Source organism: Cricetulus griseus, chromosome 7 (assembly GCF_003668045.3).
Source record: "Cricetulus griseus strain 17A/GY chromosome 7, alternate assembly CriGri-PICRH-1.0, whole genome shotgun sequence".
Lineage (NCBI taxonomy): Eukaryota > Metazoa > Chordata > Mammalia > Rodentia > Cricetidae > Cricetulus > Cricetulus griseus.
This window is the reverse complement of record NC_048600.1, coordinates 45,159,337-45,178,741: the sequence shown is the minus strand read 5'-3', so window position 1 is coordinate 45,178,741 and position 19,405 is coordinate 45,159,337. Positions and strand designations below refer to the sequence as shown.

Genomic DNA, 19,405 nt, shown 5'->3' with positions numbered 1-19,405 from the left:
GCACAGTGCTGGCTGACAGACAGCACTATTTGTCTATCAAAACCCACAAGACAGCATTAGCACACAAACTCAAACAAACAAGCAAAAAAAAACCAACCAGGATGTTGAGGCAAGCATGTGAGGGATGTAGACTGTGACTAGTAGAGCCAACTCCCACTCCCACACGTTTGATATGGCCTTTCTGACAGAAAAGGGGCTAGATGTCTTCAGAGACACAGACAAAGGAGATGGTGCTCTGGCTAGCTCTGTCCCCAGGAGTCTAAGTGAGCACACACTAGGTGTGGGAGCAGACTCTACACAGCCTCAGGTAGCCAGAGGTGAGGCTAAGCATGGCCTGTGTGCTAACCAGAAGCTAGCACTCTACTTAGTACCCTCGCAGTGAGACAGCAGTGATCACTTAGGTACCTGATGCCCTGGTTATATCAAAACCAGCTCTGCCCACCATGAAGGTTGCAGCAGGACTTAACAGACAGCCTGGGGTTTCCCATGTCGTTTGCTACCCAAAGAAATGGGGCTTCTTGGATCAAAGCGACTGACCCCAGAGCTGGGCAGGACACCAGAAGAGACCCAGACCTGAAAGCTAGAAAATGAGGGGACACCCTAGCAACTGAGAAAGGCACATGAGGGAGATGAGGCACACACAAGGGAACAATCACCAGGGACCACAGCTGAGATAGTCAAGGGGCACCAATTGCTCAGGAGTGTAGACAGCTATAAACCAGATGGGAAGGAGGCCTCAGCAATGCACCCACTCAGTAAAGACCCTGAAGATACACATCTTCCTCCCAGAGGAACTCCCAAGGAGTAACTGCAGCTATCACTACTCCTTAATCAGGGATGGGGTCCTTCTCCCCTCGGGTATAAACTGAGAGACCAGCATGGATACATGCCTGGCAGACACACCTTAACCAGATGACACAGGATACTGTGAGTGTTAGGTGAAAACTCCAGTGGGGGGATTGTCCCCAAGCCTATGGCCTCAAGTCTAACCAGCAGAAAACACTGGACAAGCCAACTGGAGGCATGTTCCACAGAGCATGTTGCCAGAACTGCTCCACATGGCCAACCAAGGGAACATTTGGAAGACACCAACTAGGGGAACCAAGGAGTCAAAAAAACCAATGCTATAGGGTTCCCAGGTTGGTCCTGGGCTTTGGCAAATCCACAGTGTGTTGATTGGCTAAGTCAATGTTCCTTTAAAGTACATGGCAGTATGAGACCTGAGCTCCATTTTCTCTAGCCCAGGAGGCTCCTAGAGTTACCAGAGCCCCAGCACAAGGCTTCCCATGCCCCTGCCTTCACCAGAGAGCAGAAGGGTCCATGTCCACCTGCCACTGCCTCTCCAGGCAACTCAGAAGATACCCACAGCCCACAGTTACATTGGCAGCTACATCCTTCTGAGACAGCAGAAAGGTGTGTGTATGGATGTACACAAAGGTATGAGAGCCTCCAGCATATTGCCACAGAGGTCCACCTTAGAGCAGAGGAGTGGAGAAGGTACCTGCTCAGCCAACTCACCCATGCACCATGCTCACCCCACTGGGCACACTGCTTTCCATGTATAGCCCTCAGCCTGGAGGCTACAGTACTGGATGTTCTTTTAAGGGTAGCAAAATTCAAAGTGTAATGCATAGAAGAGAAAGGAGACTGGTACCCCCAGTTCATCACTTTCAGACAGTGGCCCTAAGGCAAGCAGCTCAGGAAATCACTTACTTACCAAAAAACAGTGGCAATAAATGGGCTTGCAAAAAGGAAGCCCTTTGTGACTGTCAACTCCTTGAACAGCTGAGAGGGGAAAAAAAAGAATACTTCAAATATCCAAGACCGCAAAGCAGAACCAAGCACTTAGTCTCAGGCATGCCTGGCTTTTAAGGAGGAAATCCCAAATCACCCTTAAGGAGGGCCTTAAAGACCTCCCAGGTGGAAATGTGCCCTTGTGAGACCCTGGGTTCAGCTTGCAGCACATGCTCGCTCTCTCTCTCTGTGTGTGTGTGTGTGTGTGTGTGTGTGTATGAGAGAGAGAGAGAGAGAGAGAGAGAGAGAGAGAGAGAGAGAGAGAGAGAGGAAAGAAAGCTAAAAATGAGTTATCTCTTTCTCTCCTTGCTGTCAAACAACCCAGAAATGCTGCCTGTTGCTGCTCTTGCAGACTGGGGTCAAACCCCAGGCCCAAACACCTTTTCCTCTGTGTCAGGAGCAGAAGATGGTACCTACCTTCCAAGCACAGTGTAGGACAAGAGGAAGCCTGACTCTGGGGCTGTGCTGCCTGGAAGTGGAAAGAGGCACAGCTCATGAATGCTCAGAACCAAGAAGACAGGCTATCAAGGGCGCTTTCTGGTTTTGCTCTTCAGCTGGAACCATATGTAAATGAGGAAAGGTGACCAAGCAACTGCAAGGAACACACATGACCAATACTTGGGACATATACCTACACCAGGGTCAAGGTTTTTCGTCACTGAGTACAGTTCCTGCCCTCAAAAAGTAGGCTGACCAGAAAACACTGCCCCACACTCCAGACACGGCAGTCCCACAGCTGAGGCTTGGAAGTCCTGTCCCATGAGTATTCTTATCCAGGATCCACCCTTCCTGAGAGCAGTAGTAGATGGATCTCACAGTTTCCCAGTGTCCCCTCTGCAGCCTTGGCCTCCTGGGTGTTCCTAAGGGGTCAAGAAAGACACTGTCCAGGAGCAAGCCTGGTGCACAAAGACATAGGCCCCGGGAATAGTAAAGAGAAGGCAGAGCTGAAGCTAAGGGCCTGTCACTCACAACTGCTCACTGTCTGGAATATTTAACTATGTAAAGATACGTTACATTTGTTTATGCTGCAGAATATCACTTTAAGTGTGTAAAGATGTGTTATATTTGTTTCTGTCACATTTATTTCCCAGATGTGTTACATTTGTTTCACCTTGCCTGCCTAAGGCAACTGACTGGTCTAATAAGTAGCTGAATGGCCAGAGGAAAAAAGAGAGAGACATGCCAAGGGCCAGAAGCCAAGCAGCCAGACACAAGAAGTGGTGAAAGTAAGATATCCAGAAGGAAAGAAAGGTAAAAAGCTCCAAAGCAGAAACAGGTTAAAGTATAAAAGCTAGCAGGATGAGCATAAGATAAGGCTGAGCATTCATAACTAATAAGTCTCCATGTCATGATTTGGGAGCTGGTTGGTGGTCCAGAAAAGAAAGCCTGATACAGCTTACTAAGCCAAGCACTGAATACATTCTCTCCTATGTGGGTCACAATGGTGTCACTGGACACATGCACACTGTGATGCATGGACAAGGAAGGTGCACGGCAGTTGACACATTAGTGCCTGCTCAAAAGAGTGAGTATCCTCAGGAACTGGAGGCCACATATCAGGGTGACAAGCAAATCTTTACTTCAAGTGGCTTGGGCAGTCCCTGCAGGAAAACTGCTTTCAAGTACTAACATACCTCAGCTTCCACGGCTTCCCTGCTGCAGCCACTCTGGGAGATTGAGGTATGCACACCTGCCCTGTGTGCTCACCCTTGCCATCTGCTCACACACACTGGGACTGCTATGGAAGGAATCAAACAACACCAGGTGGAGTGCACGAGCCTGTTGCTAACAGGCTGCCTCTGGGTCTGGTTTTGAGGAATCACTGGCAGGCCACACAGTGCTGTTGCTCTTCCACACAGTTTTCTGACTAACATGTTCATTAAAGCCTTTATTTATCTTTGACAGAGTCTTGCTACTATGTAGCTCTGACTCCAGACTCTGCCTCTGCCTTTCCAGTACAGGGATTACAGGCAGCAGATGTGTTTGACACAATATGCATAAGGAAAGACTGTAGATCCAACTCTCCCACTGGGGGAAATCTCAGAATATACTTGGCTGTATTTATTACAAATCTGTCCATAGTAGAAGTATTGCCAATTCAACATTCAGGCAACATAGCTGGACAACCTGTCGCTTTGAAGGAACCTCAGAGTATAGCTCATAGTCCAGTGAGATCTGGAACCTTTTAGAAGCATGTACATTTAGGACTACTGGTAGCATAGGACTATCACAACCATGAAAACCATGGCACAGGAAGACAGGAAACCTAAAAAGTGCTTCTACCTCAAGTACACATGAGATAAGAAAGAAGATGATCACGCAAACACCCTGAGCAGCAGCTGAAGTATCTGCCTTTTGCCTCAAGCTGAAGCTCTAGCTCCTGTACTAACCAAAGGCAGCACTGCTCACCCGAGAGTCTCTGAGCCTACCTGCAGATTGTCCTCAGCACAAAGCCACCAGCTGCCACTGTGCCTTCCAACACCCACCTTGAGGACTGCCTTCATCTTGCTTGGAGTGTGCCAGTACCAACGTCCCCATGATTCCTTAGGGTTGTGTGGGATTAAATAACACAAGTCTGGGCATTTTTCCACTAACTTTAGAGAGAATGAGTGGAACCCAGGCAGACAACTCCACAGGGACCACCTGGTTAAGAACTCTAGTTCTCTGCACCAGGAAGTGGCCAGGCTGTCACAGAAACGCCCATGAGAGCCACATGGACATAGCCCAAAGCCACAGAGGTGACTCTTTCTAAAAATGCCCAATATGCACCACGCACAAGCCAGGCAGGGTGACTGGCCTGTCAAGCACTGCCATCCCAGCCAGGTCCTGCCCTGGCCCTTGGGGCTTATTAAGTACTCCTCAGTTTTTCCCTCCTTACTAAAAGGCTAGGCCATATCCACCAGTATTCATAAGGCCCCAGGGCCACCCCACTAGATGTTAGGAATCAGGGTGTGGATTTGAAATCCACGGTTGCTTCCCACCAGCCAGGTGTCCCTAGGTTTTAAGCATGAACTCTGTGTAATGGCCACAGGAAGGCCAGCCCCCGTGTGAGTAGGACAGGTTCTCAGCCACAGTTGGGGGTTCAGGCTTCACCTATGGTGAGTTGTTCAGAGCTGACCCTATATATGGGTGGGGATAACAGGTAAGCTGACAGTAAAGAAACATCAGTGCCTACTGTAGTGGTGCACACCTTTAATGCCAGCACTCTGGAGGCAGAGGCAGGCAGATCTCTGTGAGTTCGAGGCCAGCCTGGTCTAAAGAGTGAGTTCCAGGGCAGCCAGGGCTACACAGAGAAACCCTGTCTCAAAAACAAAACAAAAAGGAAAAAAAAAAAAAAAAAAGAAACATCAGCCTGACCACCAGTCCCTTTGGTTCTGCTTTTCCTGAAGGACTCCCTAGACTCAGGCATATGTGTGATGCTGCAATGTTCTGCGAAGGCCCTGCAGAGCCACAACCTAGGCAGAACCCGGAGTCCTTCCAGAGCTGACCTGGCTGAGGCTCGGGGGCAAGTATACACTCACTTCTAGCCTGCCAACGAATCTGGCTAGACCCTTGGCCCTTTGGCCAGGCGCCCTTCCAAGCTGGCAGGTTGGGTTGCTGCACCACCTTTGGGTCTAGTAGGGAGCGGCTGACACACTTGAGGCAAAAGTGGCGAGGATACGTCTAAGTTGCAGGCTAAAGATCCTCATCTCCCCTAGGCCTTCGGAACAGAGTTATATACCAGTGTCTCTCGCCACTCCCAGGCAGAACGCAGGAGTGCTAAAGTGGGGCTGTGTCGAGGCAGGTGGGGTTGGGGTCCAAGGGACACGCTGAGGGATCTGAAGTAAATTTAGGCACCCACGGAGTGGGAAGTGAGGAGGTGGGGTCTGGGAGCTCACAGAAGGGCAGGATGGTTAGGGTGGTGCAGAGTCCTAGAGGCGTACAGAGGGGAGTCCGGAAGCGAGCAGGGGTTGGAACAGGTCATAGGATGCCGGCGACAGCCCGCGCCCACCGGACACTCACAGTAAATGAAAGCGAGGGCCTGCAGGAGCACGACTCTGGTCAACCAGAAAGTGCCCGTGCGCAGCCGGACTGGAGATCCCGCGGGATCGCGAGCAGGAGTGGGTGGCGACGCCGGGCTCTGATCCACATCTCCAACCTTCCGTTTTCTCAGTGACCCCTCGGGCGCAGCCATTACTAGGCTATGTGGGCGCATGCGCACGGAGGGCGGTGCGCACGGAGGCCCCGCCCACACTTCTGGAAAGCCACATATTCTCCCCTGGACGACACGCCTACCCACTTGCAGCCAACGCCCACGCGCCTCGCCCTCCCTGGGCGGTCTTGCCTAGTGGTGGTCGTTTCCGCGGTGGCTCCAGTTTATGCAGAGGATTATGCGCCAGGTGAAGAACTGACTGGAAGGAGCTAGTGGACAGCTGCACCCTGGTTGCAGATCCCCATGGGGAAGGCCAGACCTGTGGCAGAGGCAGAGCAGGTCCTTCACTCTGAGCTCCCTAGGCTACCCGCCGCCCAGGAAGGCATGAAGCATACTTTCCGACAGTCGGCAGGAGCAAGCCTGAAAATCGGCCTGGAGCCTCCAGATTCCTATCCTACCTAAATCTCCTTTTCTGTGGTCCCCAAAGAACCCAGTAGACAGGTAGCGCTCCTACGAGGACCTAGGCGTGGATCTCAAGTTGTGTATGTGGCCAGAGGACCATCAAGGAAGGACTCAGTAGGAAAGAATTTACCGACCAGTGGCCTGAGCAGAATCCCAAGGAGACACACCTGCAACTCTGCTTCGATATTTTAATTTTTTTAGTAGCTTATAGTGGCCTTGAACTGTATAGACCCGGATGACAATAAACAAATAGTCCTCATGACTTTAAGTACTGGTATTAGAGGCCACATGCCTGGTAGCAACTCTGCTTTTTCATGTTAGGGGCCACTTAGACCCTCACACAAATGATACTAGAGAGGTGCTCTGCAGCAGAGCAGAAATGCTGTGCGCAGGACAATGGCAACACCAGCCAGCCCTGGGGGGCTTAGGCAAACCACAGGGCTCTGGAATTCCTTCATTCACTTTCAGAGCTCCTTATGTATTCAAGGTCTTGTGTCTTTCTGAATTATCTCTACTGTCTTAACAGTTTGTCTTTAGTATCTCCTTTTTGCTCTTGCTGTTTTGAGATATGTTTGCATGATCAAACAACTCATTAGTGTTTATACCTCCATACCAGCACTGAGCCTTTCCTGGGTAAGGACTGATGTGCAGCTGCAGGGACACTTCCCAGCCTCCAGTCTCCCTGATGCTGGAGTAGTAGCATATAAATACATCCTATAAAGTGTTTGGTTTTTTAAAAGTTTCCTTTTCTTTTTCTTCAGAAACACTCCCTTGGGAGCCCAGCTGTGAAGTATGCCCCATACAGATGTTACAATGGATAATACAAATACTTCCCACCTACCAGGCTCCCACAGGCTAGCATCTGCCCAAGGTCTCAGAATTTCAGAGACTGAAGCAACAGTTACACCTGTGTATCCTGTATCCAGGTTCTCTAATAGGCACCCTTGCCCCTGCCCTTACTACCCACTGGCATGTGCCAGGCTGGGGATAGGCCAGCAGAGACATTTGGGGAAGGCAGCTCAGGCCCACACAACTTCCCCAGGTCATTTCTGGAAGTCAGCACTGTGCAGGGGATGGAAGGAGAGGAAGGACGGCTCTACCATCAGGTGTGACCCTGGGTGCTGCTCAGGTGGGGACCATCCTCACAAAGGGCCGTTTGTCCTCAGCTTCCCCTTGCAGTGGTAACATTGTCCTCCCTGCAGAAGGGCACAATGGGGCATTGTGCAGAGCATAAAATGGGCCTCTTGTTCCAGCATCCAGCCCTCCAGCTGGGCTGGGACTCAGCTCTAGGCTTCCTCTCTGGTTTTTGCCCACGATGGGTGAGGCCAGCAGAAGGGTCTGCAGGGAACTCATGTCTTTGGTGGCTCAAGTTTCTTGCCCCTGGCCTGCCTTCTTGGGATGCTGTCTGGAACTGGCTTTCAAGCAGGTCATACAGGGCAGAGTTGAGCCAAGAAGAGGTAGTGTTCTTGCCCATTTCTGCCCAAGTTTAATAAGTACACTGGGAAGCTGGGTATGTGGTGCATGCCGGTGAGCCTAGTAGTGGTGGTGCTGAAGCAGGGGGATTGCAGCAAGTCTGAGCTAGCCTGGGCTAAATAGTGAGACTCTGTTTTAAAAATCTGAGACAGCACTGGTGTATTATTCACCCACAAAGAGGAATGAAATTGAATAGTATGGATGAATCCTAAACCCTCGAGTCAAGGGTTTAGAACAAGTCAGACATGTTGTAGGAAACCTGCAGAAGAGGTACCTCTATTTCGAAAGACTTATTTGTGGTTTCATGGGGTGGGGGATAAAAAAGGGGATCTGGGGACTCCTTCTGGGATATTTTGAAATTAGACAGATACATGACCATGCTGACATCCTTCCTACATGCCACTGAATCCTTTGGTTTATGTGAATTTCACTTTTTTTGAGACAGGGTTTCTCTGTGTAACAGCCCTAGCTGTCCTGGAACTAGCTCTGTAGACCAAGCTCACCTTTCTTTATTTCTTTCTTTCTTTTTCTTTCTTTCTTCCTGATACAATTGTCACTATGTATCTCAGGCTGGCCTTGAACTTAAAGCCATCCTCCTGCCTTTGTCTTCCAAGTATCAGAATTACAGATGTGTATCACCATACTTGGCTTCAACAAAATTTTTTTAAAAAGTAATTAAAAACTATGAATGAGCCCCTCAAGTGGAATGTTTCACAATCACCTAGAAGGCATCGCTTCTACTTGTCAGAGTAAGTTGTGGCTTATACCACATTTGTCTGTGTGTTGAACATCTGGCAGTTGAGCTTCTAGGTCTCCATTCAGCTGTGTTCCACATAGAAAGCAAAACCTAGACAGAGCTAGGCAGCTGGAGGCTCCTACAGGAGGGGGCCGGAGGGGGTCACAATGGGGGCCTGAGATTTGCTCCTGTCACCTTAGAGGCCACCAGCACGAAGCAGGCTTCTAAACATCACTTTTAGCCAAAAACTACAAAAAGAGTCAAGCTGGCAGGCCAGAGGGAACTAAGATGAGGCCTGGGGCCTCTGGCAGAAAGCTAAAAAGAAATGGGGGGGGGGTGGAGAGGGGTCCCAAGAGGGATTGACAGTTCATGACCCGGCTGGTGTCTCTGGAGGCTTGGGGCTCACCAGCTCTTAGTTGGGTCCTGTGCCTCAGCTGCCTGAAGCCTCCAGCACAGTGGCTAAGATGGGTATGGGGACAGGGCACACTGCCCGCTAGCTGGCAGCTCTCCCAGCAGCTGCGGAACGGCTTCACAGAGGAATGAGCCCCCTGTCAGCACCTCGTCCAGCTGTCCCCAGGCACCCCAGCCCAGAAGTCCCCACTGTCTCAGGGCTATTGTCCCTGACATGCAGTCGCAGCTGTCTCTGGCTCCCCAAGAACCCAGCTTGGAATGAATATAATCGTGTACCCCTCATTTACCCCAATTTTTCATGTCTTGAAGTCTGCTTATGGAAAGGAAGCAGGTTCCACATCTGTTGCCTTCTCCTAGAAGAGTGGTCAGTTGGGCTGGTCTCCCCACACCCCCGTGACTGTCCACTGGCCAAAACCCATCAGAGACCAGCAGGTGCGGCAGTGAGCAGGTGTCATGCCATTTGCTGGCTGGACTGAAGCTGTGAGTCACAAGCGGCTGTTCTCTTGGCTACTGTACCTCTTCTGCTGCACCCTCAGCTCCCCCTGCACCCCAGGGAGATGAGGCCTTGAGTACCAGCGGCAGCTGTGACTTCAAGGTAGAATGGAAGTAAACAGTCTAGGGTAGGACCCTGCAGCAGAACACGGCTGTGAGCTGTGTTCTGAACTGGAAGAATTCTTGGAAAGCCCCAGCCCAGAGGTCAGAACCCAGAGGCCTATGGGCTGGACTCTGCCCATAGAGCTAGATGTACTGTCACGTGTCAGCCATAGTGCTGCATAACAAACAGTCCAAACCACAGTGTGTGGCCTACTAGTATCTAACCAAAACCTCCCTCACCACATTCAAGGGAACAAATTCAAGCCAGACAGCAGAAAGCCATTTAGTGGTGTGTTTAATTTGCCTCAGACACTGATAGGTATCTAACCTTCAATCATGGCAGAATAGGTTTGGGCTGTAGGGGCTATTTTGTTACATTTTTATTCTAAGTCACCATTTGCTTTACTGCTCATTCCAGAAACAGGGCTCTGGTTAGTAAAGTTGCAGCTGCGGACAACATGGATGGGCAGAAAGCCTCCCTGGATCTGAGAAGTGACGCTTAGGAGAATGAACACAGAAACAAAGTAGCCTGTAAGCTTCTGAGTGAGTTCCTGCCAATGTCTGCTCTCGACCTCACGTCTCACTTCTGGGGAGCTCAATACTCAGGATTCTGGCATAGAGTAGGTGATGGGGAACGGTCAGGATCAGGGTGGTGTGGGGTCCCCAAGATGAGAACTAGGCGTGGGGCTGGAGATCCAAGTGTCTAGTGTCAGAATTAGCCTTTCTAAGTCCAGCTTGGCCCAGTTGACACAGTCACCAGACTTCACCATCCCATTAACAGATGCTGGCACCTTTGCTGAGGCCTGCATGGAGTTCACTTCCTCACAGGAAAAGCTTGAGCGCCCTGAGGACTCTACTGAGGATGGCTTTGGTTTCAAAAGCACCAACTGCTCTGTGCCAAGGAGGAAGTACCAAGACCCTCAGGATACTGTTGGGAGTCAGCTCCATCCAGGGCCCTGACAGAGTAAAGGAGGGGGTCCAGCTTAAAATTCAGGGACCCAGGATCCCCAGAGGCAATGGAGCAAAAGAGTGGAAACAACAGCTGTTCCTAACACATCTCTGGCCTCTGCACACACCTGTCACATTGCAGAAGATAAGTGTTGGACTCCACTGCATGGATTAAAATACAACCCCTTTCCAGAATCCTTTCAAACTGAGAATATTCTAGCAGGGGCATCAAACACAAAAGATGCTGCTGGGTTGAAGGGAGCATGCTCACTCCTCCCCGGAGCCAGAGGCATGCTGGAGACACGGAGTATAGCATGGCATGACACAGGAGTAGGCTGCAGATGTCGGTCGTATGGCAGGAAAACTGTCCCTGTAGGTCTGAGAGATGGACCATGGGGCAGCAGAGAGGGGTAGGTACTGACAGACATCAGCAGCTCTCCTATAGATGACTGTTCTATTGAGGGACTAGCTCAGACCCCAATTGCAACTTCCACTGCAACCAACTCTGACAGAATCCCCGAGACCACGAAACAAAGAGGGAATGGGAGGCTGATGCTTGGCCCAGTGCCCTGAGCATGTTACTGGGAAGCTAGCCTTCTGGAAGTGACCAGTAGATCCACTGAGCCCCTCTCCTGCCTCTGGGAACACAGGAGGCAGGACAACAGTCTACAAGAGTCCTGTTTCACTGCCTGCACATTTTATTTCTTCCAGGCCAACGTTAGCATGTGGCTGTGTTGGGATGCCCTGCCAGCTGCCTGACATATAGCTCCAGATGTAGGGGCAGAGGGAGAACCAGACTAGGGATGAGGACACATAAGACAGCCTGAAATTTACAGACCTACTCCATCACCCTTCCCCAGGCTCCAGATCCACTGGTCTAGGAATGGACAACTGGACCAAGTTTAGCCAATGAGATCCTCCTCATTCTAGAATTGCAAACCCCACATGATAATGGGGGAAGTTCCAGGCCAGGGCAAGGTCATGCAGACTGGGGCAAAACTAGGACCAGCCAAGGAAGACGATGGGGCAGGAAGAAAAGCTAAGAGGAGGAGGAACTGGTCCACACCTGGACAAGGTCCAGTGGCCCACAAGGTAAATGGAGAAGCAGTCCCTATAGTTACCATTCAAAGTTTAAAGAACTGTAGGTTCTTGTATTATCAAATGCTCTGTGCTCTTTGGGGCCGCAGGGCCTTTGCACGTGATGCAACCTGTGGGGACTACTCTTTTCTCCTTCCATAGAAGCAGCACATCTCAGAACTCAGCCAAACCATCCCATCCTTGAGATTTCTGGGACCACCCTTCTGAAAGTCTCCTTCCATACAGAGTGCATCTCAAGGGAGGACTTACTGCCTCCCTGCTTTCAACAGTAGGATCTCCAGGCCAGGGACTATGAAGCAGGATCCTGAATGTTTGGTCCTAATCAGTCCTAGTGAACACATGAACCCACCCTGAATATCTTACATCCCAGAAGCCTCAGCTTCAGGTCTGTTCAGGGTCTGTCTAGTGGCTGACTTGAAAGGAGTCTAAAGACCTGGAGGATGTACTGCCTTTCAAGATGATCCAACAATGAGCCTGGCATGGGCCTGGAGCACCACCTGTATGCCCATGGCTGTACTGGGCTCAATTCTGAATTCAGAGCCTGGAAGACTTCAGGGTAGCACTGTGTGCCAATGTACTGAGCAGGACTGGGTCAGCTCCTGGCAGCCCATAGTGGCCTATACCTGCAAAACTAACAGGGGCTGGCCACTAGTCCTCTTGGGGGTCAGGGAGTCATTACATACCCCAGGGATAAGAAGGTTCAAACTGTAGGTGGAGCCAGGATGAGCTCCTCCTCCTTTCTTCCAAGGTCCCTAGCAGTCTGGGATCTGAAAAGTGAGTGTATTATGGCCCTATGGGGGGGGGGCAGGAAGAAGCTGCACTGTACCCAATGAGAACTCAGTTTTGTGCTTTCTTAGAAAAGCTGAGGCCCAAGGGTATGGGTCCATGGAAGCACAGAGGGTTGGGACCTGAGACCTTAAGGTTCAGGCCCTGAGAGGAACATGGTATGGGCCTGATCTCCATCATCAACTAGGTCACTTAGACTTCATTTGCTAGTATGGATGACACTATGACAGTGCACTAGACAGCGGGGGTCTTTATGCCTCCAAGACACTTCTTTGCCAAGAGGTGGGACCCAGAATGGAGGTATCCCCAATGGAAAGGAAAGTCACTGCAGATGTAAAAGGAAGGATCTTTTTTTGGTCAGGTAATAGTTAAAATAAGAGTAGAGTTTAGCAGACAATGGCAGCCAACTCTCCACCCACTCAACACACACACACACACACACACACACACACACACACACACACACACGGGGGCACTAGAACAGAGTCGCAACTAAGGTAGCTTCTCTTCCTTAGTGGTCCCCTCAGCAGGTGGCAGGGACTTGGACCTCCTTCTTCCAAGCAGAAACTATAGATGTCCCAAGGCCACAATTGCATAGCACTGGCCCTTTTCCAGAGTGAGACTGAGACTGGGATCCCAGACTGGGAGGTTAGGGCACCACTCATACCTTGGCTGGAGGAGGGGATGGGAGGTCAGTCCTGCGCTAAGCGCAGTGAGACCCCCCAACCCCAGGCCCACAGACTTCCTAAATGGTCTTTTCCGGGAAAAGGAGCCCCTGGGGGTGGCACAGAAGGGGCCACAGTCTTTCCCTGCAGCCGCATCCACTGGTTTGGAAAACAAGCGGCCTCGTTTAGGGTCACCTGGCTTTCGAGAGCCATAGGGTGGCAGGTGCGTCGCCTCCATTGAATTTGGCGAGAGAATCCTAGTTGCCCTTGGAGACCTCCGGGCCGGGAGCCAACTCGTGGGGGCGACCTCGGGCTCGGGGTGGCCGCTTGCTGGCCCCGGGAGAAACGTCACCTCTCCAACCCTGAGCACTATCCTCCTCTCCAGGCGCTGAGGCGAAGTGGCCCATCGTGGCCTCCGCCTCCGCCAGACCACCCAGGCCCGCCCGCCAGGGCCCCCGCGCCCCGGCCGCAGGTCATACCCGGAAGGACCCGGGCCCCCGCGTCCGGCCGGGCCATCCGTTGACAGCCCTAGGGACTCAGCAGCCACGGCCTGCGCAGCCCCGCCCAGAGCCCTAGTCCTCCCACCTCTGTCCCGCTCCGGGATCCTCCAGCTCACCTAGGTGCGCGAGTTACCAGGGTCACCTGTTGGCTCCTGTCATTGCGCCACCCTGCGGGCAGAACCCAGGTTTGTTTGAAATAGCGAATTCGAGCCTCACAGTGGAGGTAGGGATGTTGGGCTCAGGAACCCTGTGGATTAGCGTCCTCACCAGCTGCCCAAAAGTCAAGGCACACTTCAGAGAACCCGGCGCTGGGCAGTCAGTCACCCTTAGCCCTCTGACCCTGCCTCAGTCGAGGGATCAGGCTGCCGGGAGCCCAGCCCACGTGGTGAGGAGGGCGGGGCGGGGTCGCTTCCTTGGTTTAGGGGCGGGGCACCAAGCTCCGCCTCGGTGAGGGCGCGCCTGCCAACCCCGACGGGGGGGCGGGGCTTCGGCCGCGGCTTAAAGAAACTTGTTGCGAGTCCCAGAACTGAGCTGCAGCGGCGCAGGAGCGGCAACTGTGTGCCTGCAGCAGGGACAAAGATTGGGTCCTGCGTGGCAACCTTGGATTCCAGAGTGTCCGTCCACAGCGTGACCGGGCGCCACCTCTGCGTCCATCCCCACTGAGCACCCCCCACCGCGCGCGCGTGGCCCTGATGCTGGACATGAGTGAGGCCCGCGCCCAGCCGCCCTGCAGCCCGTCCGGCACCGCTAGCTCCATGTCACACGTGGAGGATTCAGATTCCGACGCGCCACCGTCGCCCGAGGGATCGGAGGGCCTGGGCCGCGCGGGGGGCGGCGGCCGAGGGGACACTGCTGAGGCCGCGGACGAACGCTTTCCAGCCTGCATCCGTGATGCCGTGTCACAGGTGCTTAAGGGCTATGACTGGAGTCTGGTACCTATGCCCGTGCGTGGTGGCGGTGGCGGCACGCTCAAGGCCAAGCCACACGTGAAGCGGCCCATGAACGCCTTCATGGTGTGGGCGCAGGCGGCGCGCCGCAAGCTGGCGGACCAGTACCCGCATCTCCACAACGCAGAGCTCAGCAAGACCCTGGGCAAGCTGTGGCGGTGAGTGTGAGTGTGAGAACTCTTGACACTACGGTTGAGGAAGGGAACGTAGGGGCTCAAGGAGGTGGCATCGTGCCCAAACTTGGGCTGTGCTCCTCCGCTAGTTGCAGGGTGGGTCTGGTGGAAAAACACCATGGTCAACAGAGACCAGACACCAGGTGGGGGACCTTGGAGATGGCCGAGGCCAGTGTCTGAAGTGTGACCCTCCAGCACTTTCTCCCCTCCTGGGGTATCCTGCTGAGAACCCCAGAACGGGGGCTCCCAACTTTGATTGGCCCACCGTGGCCTGTAGGCACGGGGGAAGGCGTCAAGCTGCTTTGTCCTGGGCAAAAGCTGGGACTCCAGATAGCCATGAGGAGCCAAGTCTGCTGGCTGATACTGTACCCAGGTACCTCTTCTCTGAAGCCTCACCCAACCTGGAATGGAGGAAGGAAAGAGTGGGTGAAAAGCCAGAGAGGCTCAGTGGGCATTTTGGTATGAGAAAGGCAGGCAATATTGAAGAAGACCGAAGCACAAAAGTTCCCCAGCACAGCACTTTCCAAACCTCCCAAGCCGCTTCTACTTGAGTTCCGAGCAGTGCACATTAGTAACATTGGGCTGAACAGGACAGTGACTTTGTCTTGCCCTCTCTCAGCTTGGCCCGCAGCACAAGGCCGAGAGATTCTCCCGTGTGTGTGTGTGTGTGTGTGTGTGTGTGCGTGTGCGTGTGCGTGTGCGTGTGCGTGTGTGTGTGTGTGTGTGTGTGTGTGTGTGTGTGTGTACGCGCGCGTGCTCCAGGGACAGTACCTGGATTTTGCCTTCACTGCTGGAAGCTTGAGACTGAAAGGACAGCAAACCCAGCTAGCTGCCTTGAGTCGCAGCTGGCTCCCAGGAAGCCTTGCCTTTGTCAAAGTGTAGTTTTCACTGGGTCCTGCCATTCTCCAAAAGGGTGACTGAGAGAGTGGGGTGGCATAGATGAGCAAATAGGGTTGCAAAGGGGGGGACTCAGGGAAGATGGAGAATTGGGGTCTTGCTTGTTCCTTGGACTACAAAGAACATACAGTCCTCACCATGCAGGCCTCTCTAGCACCCTATCCTGTGCCCCTGCTGTCTGACTCCAGGTCAGCTCAGCTTCACAGCAGTGTATGTGCTGGTACTGCCTGGGCCCTTGGCAGCCCTGGAGCCCTGTGGACATCCTTGCCCTGCTGTGTTCTCTGCAGCTTGCTGAGTGAAAGTGAGAAGCGTCCTTTCGTGGAGGAGGCTGAGAGGCTCCGTGTCCAACACAAGAAAGACCACCCAGATTACAAATACCAGCCACGACGAAGAAAGAGTGTGAAGGCTGGCCGGAGTGACTCGGACTCTGGCACGGAACTGGGCCACCACCCTGGTGGTCCCATGTACAAAGCTGATGCAGTCCTTAGCGACGCGCACCACCACAGCGACCACACAGGTAGGTTCTAGGACTGACCTGGAGTGTGGGAAGGTCTTCCCTCCAGGGTTGACAATCTGCAGAGGGCCAGACCTTCCCTTGGCCCCCTGAAAAAGCCTCTAGATAGAGCTACTTCTGGTGCTCAAAAGGAGGGGGCTGCATAGCCCGTTCCAGCACCCTGGAGATGTGTATCACTCACTCACAATCTCCCTCCACTCTTCAATGACAGTAGCATGCCCCAGCTTCAGAATCAGGCTAGTGGGTGGGGTCCCAGCAGCCAAGCAGCCTCAGTGAAGCTGGAGGCAGGCTTCGAGTTTCCCTTTACTCGGCTGTGATGGAGGAAGAACGGGGTTGTGTGGGTTCACCTTGGTCCTGTGCCCAGGGCCAGGCATTCCAAGAGTGCCCCATTAATGCTAGTTCTGGTGGGGCCGGCTGGCCACCTTCCATCCCCCACCCAGGTCTTCAGGGAGGGGCCTTGGGTCTTCCCACAGCACAGTGCTTAACGGAATTTTCTCAGCCAGTAAGTGAGGGCTAGGTCTAAGTTTGCAGGAATTTCTGGGAAGGTAAAGAAACAAAAAGCTGTTGATTCGTACCTGTGGCAGTTACCAGGGTTCCTGGTGTCACCCACCAGCTCCACCCTGGTCCCACAGAAGAGGCATTCATCCTTGAAATATACTCTCTTCCTCAGGCCAGACCCATGGGCCGCCGACCCCACCCACCACCCCCAAGACAGACCTGCATCAGGCCAGCAGTGGAGGCAAGCAAGAGCTAAGGCTGGAAGGGCGCCGCCTGGTGGACAGCGGGCGCCAGAACATCGACTTCAGCAATGTGGACATCTCTGAGCTCAGCAGCGAGGTTATCAGTAACATGGATACCTTCGATGTTCACGAGTTTGACCAGTACTTGCCCCTCAATGGCCACTCAGCCCTACCCACAGAGCCCAGCCAGGCCACTGCCTCTGGCTCCTATGGGGGCACCTCCTACTCCCACTCCGGGGCAACTGGCATAGGGGCATCCCCTGTGTGGGCCCACAAGGGAGCTCCCTCGGCCTCAGCCTCGCCCACAGAGGCAGGACCCCTTCGGCCACATATCAAGACGGAGCAGCTGAGTCCTACCCACTATAATGACCAATCACATGGCTCACCTGGCCGTGCTGACTATGGCTCCTACAGTGCCCAAGCCAGTGTCACCACGGCTGCCTCTGCCACGGCTGCCAGCTCTTTCGCCAGTGCACAGTGTGACTACACTGACCTGCAGGCTTCCAACTACTACAGCCCCTACCCTGGCTACCCGCCCGGCCTCTACCAATACCCTTACTTCCACTCATCCCGCCGGCCCTATGCCTCACCACTGCTCAATGGGCTCTCAATGCCACCTGCACACAGCCCCAGCAGCAACTGGGACCAGCCTGTGTACACCACCCTGACCCGACCCTGAGGCTGCCACATCCTGGAGGACTCAGTGTCCACGAAGTATAGCCAGGTCTTTGAGGTCTTCCAGAAGCGTACTCGGTAGAGGGTGGAGGCAGCCAGCACAGCCTCGCTCCGTCAAGTGCCTGCTGAATCTGCAGGAAGCCAGGCTTTGTCACCCTGTGTCCCTTTGCCTCCGGATATCCAAACTTCTGCCAGGGGACAGAGCTCTCTTTTTCCTCCTCTTCTGTCTCTGAGGTAACTGGTGATTTCCAAAACAGCCATTCTGTCACTCTCCGGTTTGGATGAGTGGGTACCAGCTCCTGGGTTTGCATCTCAGTAGAAGAGAAGATAGCTACGGCTAAGGACAAAGGAGAGAAGGGGCTTCGGCTCCTTACCAGCCCAGCCAAGAACTCCCTGGGATCAAGGGAAGTTGTTCCCATGGTGAAAGCACATCTGTGGACACCCGGGATACATCTACTTGGGCGTCTCTTGGGACCGATGTGAGATGGAGGGGTTTCTCATTACCACAGTTCTTCCCAGCAAGGTTTGGCTGAGACAAACACTTCTCGTGTTTATTTTTATTTTTTGTAATTTTTATTTTAAGGCTTAAACATGTCTGTTTTGAAAGCTGTTGAAGATGTATTTATGTTCTGTATTATTTTATCTTTAATTAATGAAGTAATTTGTGCAGAGTAGAATTTAAGACAGAATGAAAGCGGGGAAGCTTGTTTTGTAGAGGGCAGGAGGGAAGTGGTCCAGCACCCCATGGCATCTCTTTACTCAGCCTTCAGATGGCCTGGGAGAAAACGATTTACCTCTTGGGGTCTGGTTAGAACAAAATGCCCAGCACCAGCATCGGGTCGGGCACTGGAAGACAGGAATGGTAGCTCTGCCCTCAGTGGTGCCAAGTGGTAGAAGCAAGTTGGCAGCTGAAGAACCACGATAATCTTGGCTCTTTGGCACCAGGCACTACTTACCAAGCTGTGAAAGGAAAGCCTCCTCCACTAACCTGCCTAGGTTCCTAGTTAGAAAATAACACCTGCTTCACTGCCCGCTTCCTTGTGTGCTAAGTGTAGCTGGCTACTTCACAGAAACTTGTGCCTTTGAGACTTTGTACATTTAATCACATTTGAGAAGTTTGCTTCTTTTTAATTTTTCTACTCTTCCTACCTTTTTTTTTTAGAGAAAAAACTGTCTTTTTTTCTTTTAGCATATTTCCTTCTGGGGGGTGGGGGTGGGAACCACAGCAAACTCATTTTTATGCAATCTATTTTTTTTTTTTTTTTGGCATTGAATTCAGAAAGACATTTGCTGTCCTTCGCCTGCTGTGTTTCGCTACTTTCTGACCAAGCAATGCTAACTTTTGTACAGATCAATTTGATAAAAATTTTAAAAAATGCTTTTTATCTACTTGGAGCATGTTTTGTGTATTACTTCTCTCAAGCCTGGGGTTCTTTCATGAATGTTCCTAGGAGGGAGGTGACACTCTGCTAAGGGTTTGGTTCCAGCTGCCCTGAGCAGGCCACTGTGAGGGGGTGCAGAGCCACTCAGACTCCCCAAGGCAGGGGCTTCACCTCATTTTAGGAAGGTGGACAGACACCCCCTCACAATCACTTGATCTGAATTTAAACACCATGCCTTTATCCTTGTCTGGCTTTCTCATTTTGGGGTTGCTCCCAAGCAGAAAAACACAGGTTCAGATGGGCCACTCCAAGCCATGTTTTCCTCCCAGGATTATCAAGGCTGTATCTGGTAGCTGGGTAGTTGGGTAGCATGTCTCAAGCTGATGGGCATTTTTTCCCGGGGAGGGGTGGTCCTGGCTCAGAACCAGGCTGGGAGCAGAGAAAAACCATCCCAATAGAGTCTGGCAGAGCTGTCTGC

General features: G+C 52.5%; 2 protein-coding genes across 5 annotated transcripts in view; one reads left to right on the top strand and one right to left on the bottom strand.

The window, feature by feature from the left end:
• Lmf1 (lipase maturation factor 1) overlaps nt 1–13,983 on the bottom strand; it is a 96,199-nt gene extending 82,216 nt beyond the window's left edge. For 2 of the 4 annotated variants that reach the window (XM_027425054.2, XM_027425053.2), the window contains exon 1: nt 5,797–6,004. In XM_027425054.2, the coding sequence (XP_027280855.1) occupies nt 5,797–5,989 (193 nt within the window). In that variant the 5' untranslated portion in view covers nt 5,990–6,004. Of the gene's footprint in view, nt 1–2,211; nt 2,306–5,796; nt 6,005–13,715 lie in introns of those variants that run through there. The other 2 variants (XM_027425055.2, XM_035447425.1) reach the window with 2 other exon arrangements.
• Nucleotides 13,984–14,106: 123 nt separating this feature from the next.
• Sox8 (SRY-box transcription factor 8) lies at nt 14,107–18,940 on the top strand. The gene is made up of 3 exons (XM_027425052.2): nt 14,107–14,704; nt 15,904–16,133; nt 16,801–18,940. The coding sequence occupies exons 1-3, from the start codon at nt 14,292–14,294 to the stop codon at nt 17,547–17,549; spliced, it is 1,392 nt and encodes a 463-aa protein (XP_027280853.1). The 5' UTR covers nt 14,107–14,291; the 3' UTR covers nt 17,550–18,940.
• Nucleotides 18,941–19,405: the final 465 nt, after the last annotated feature.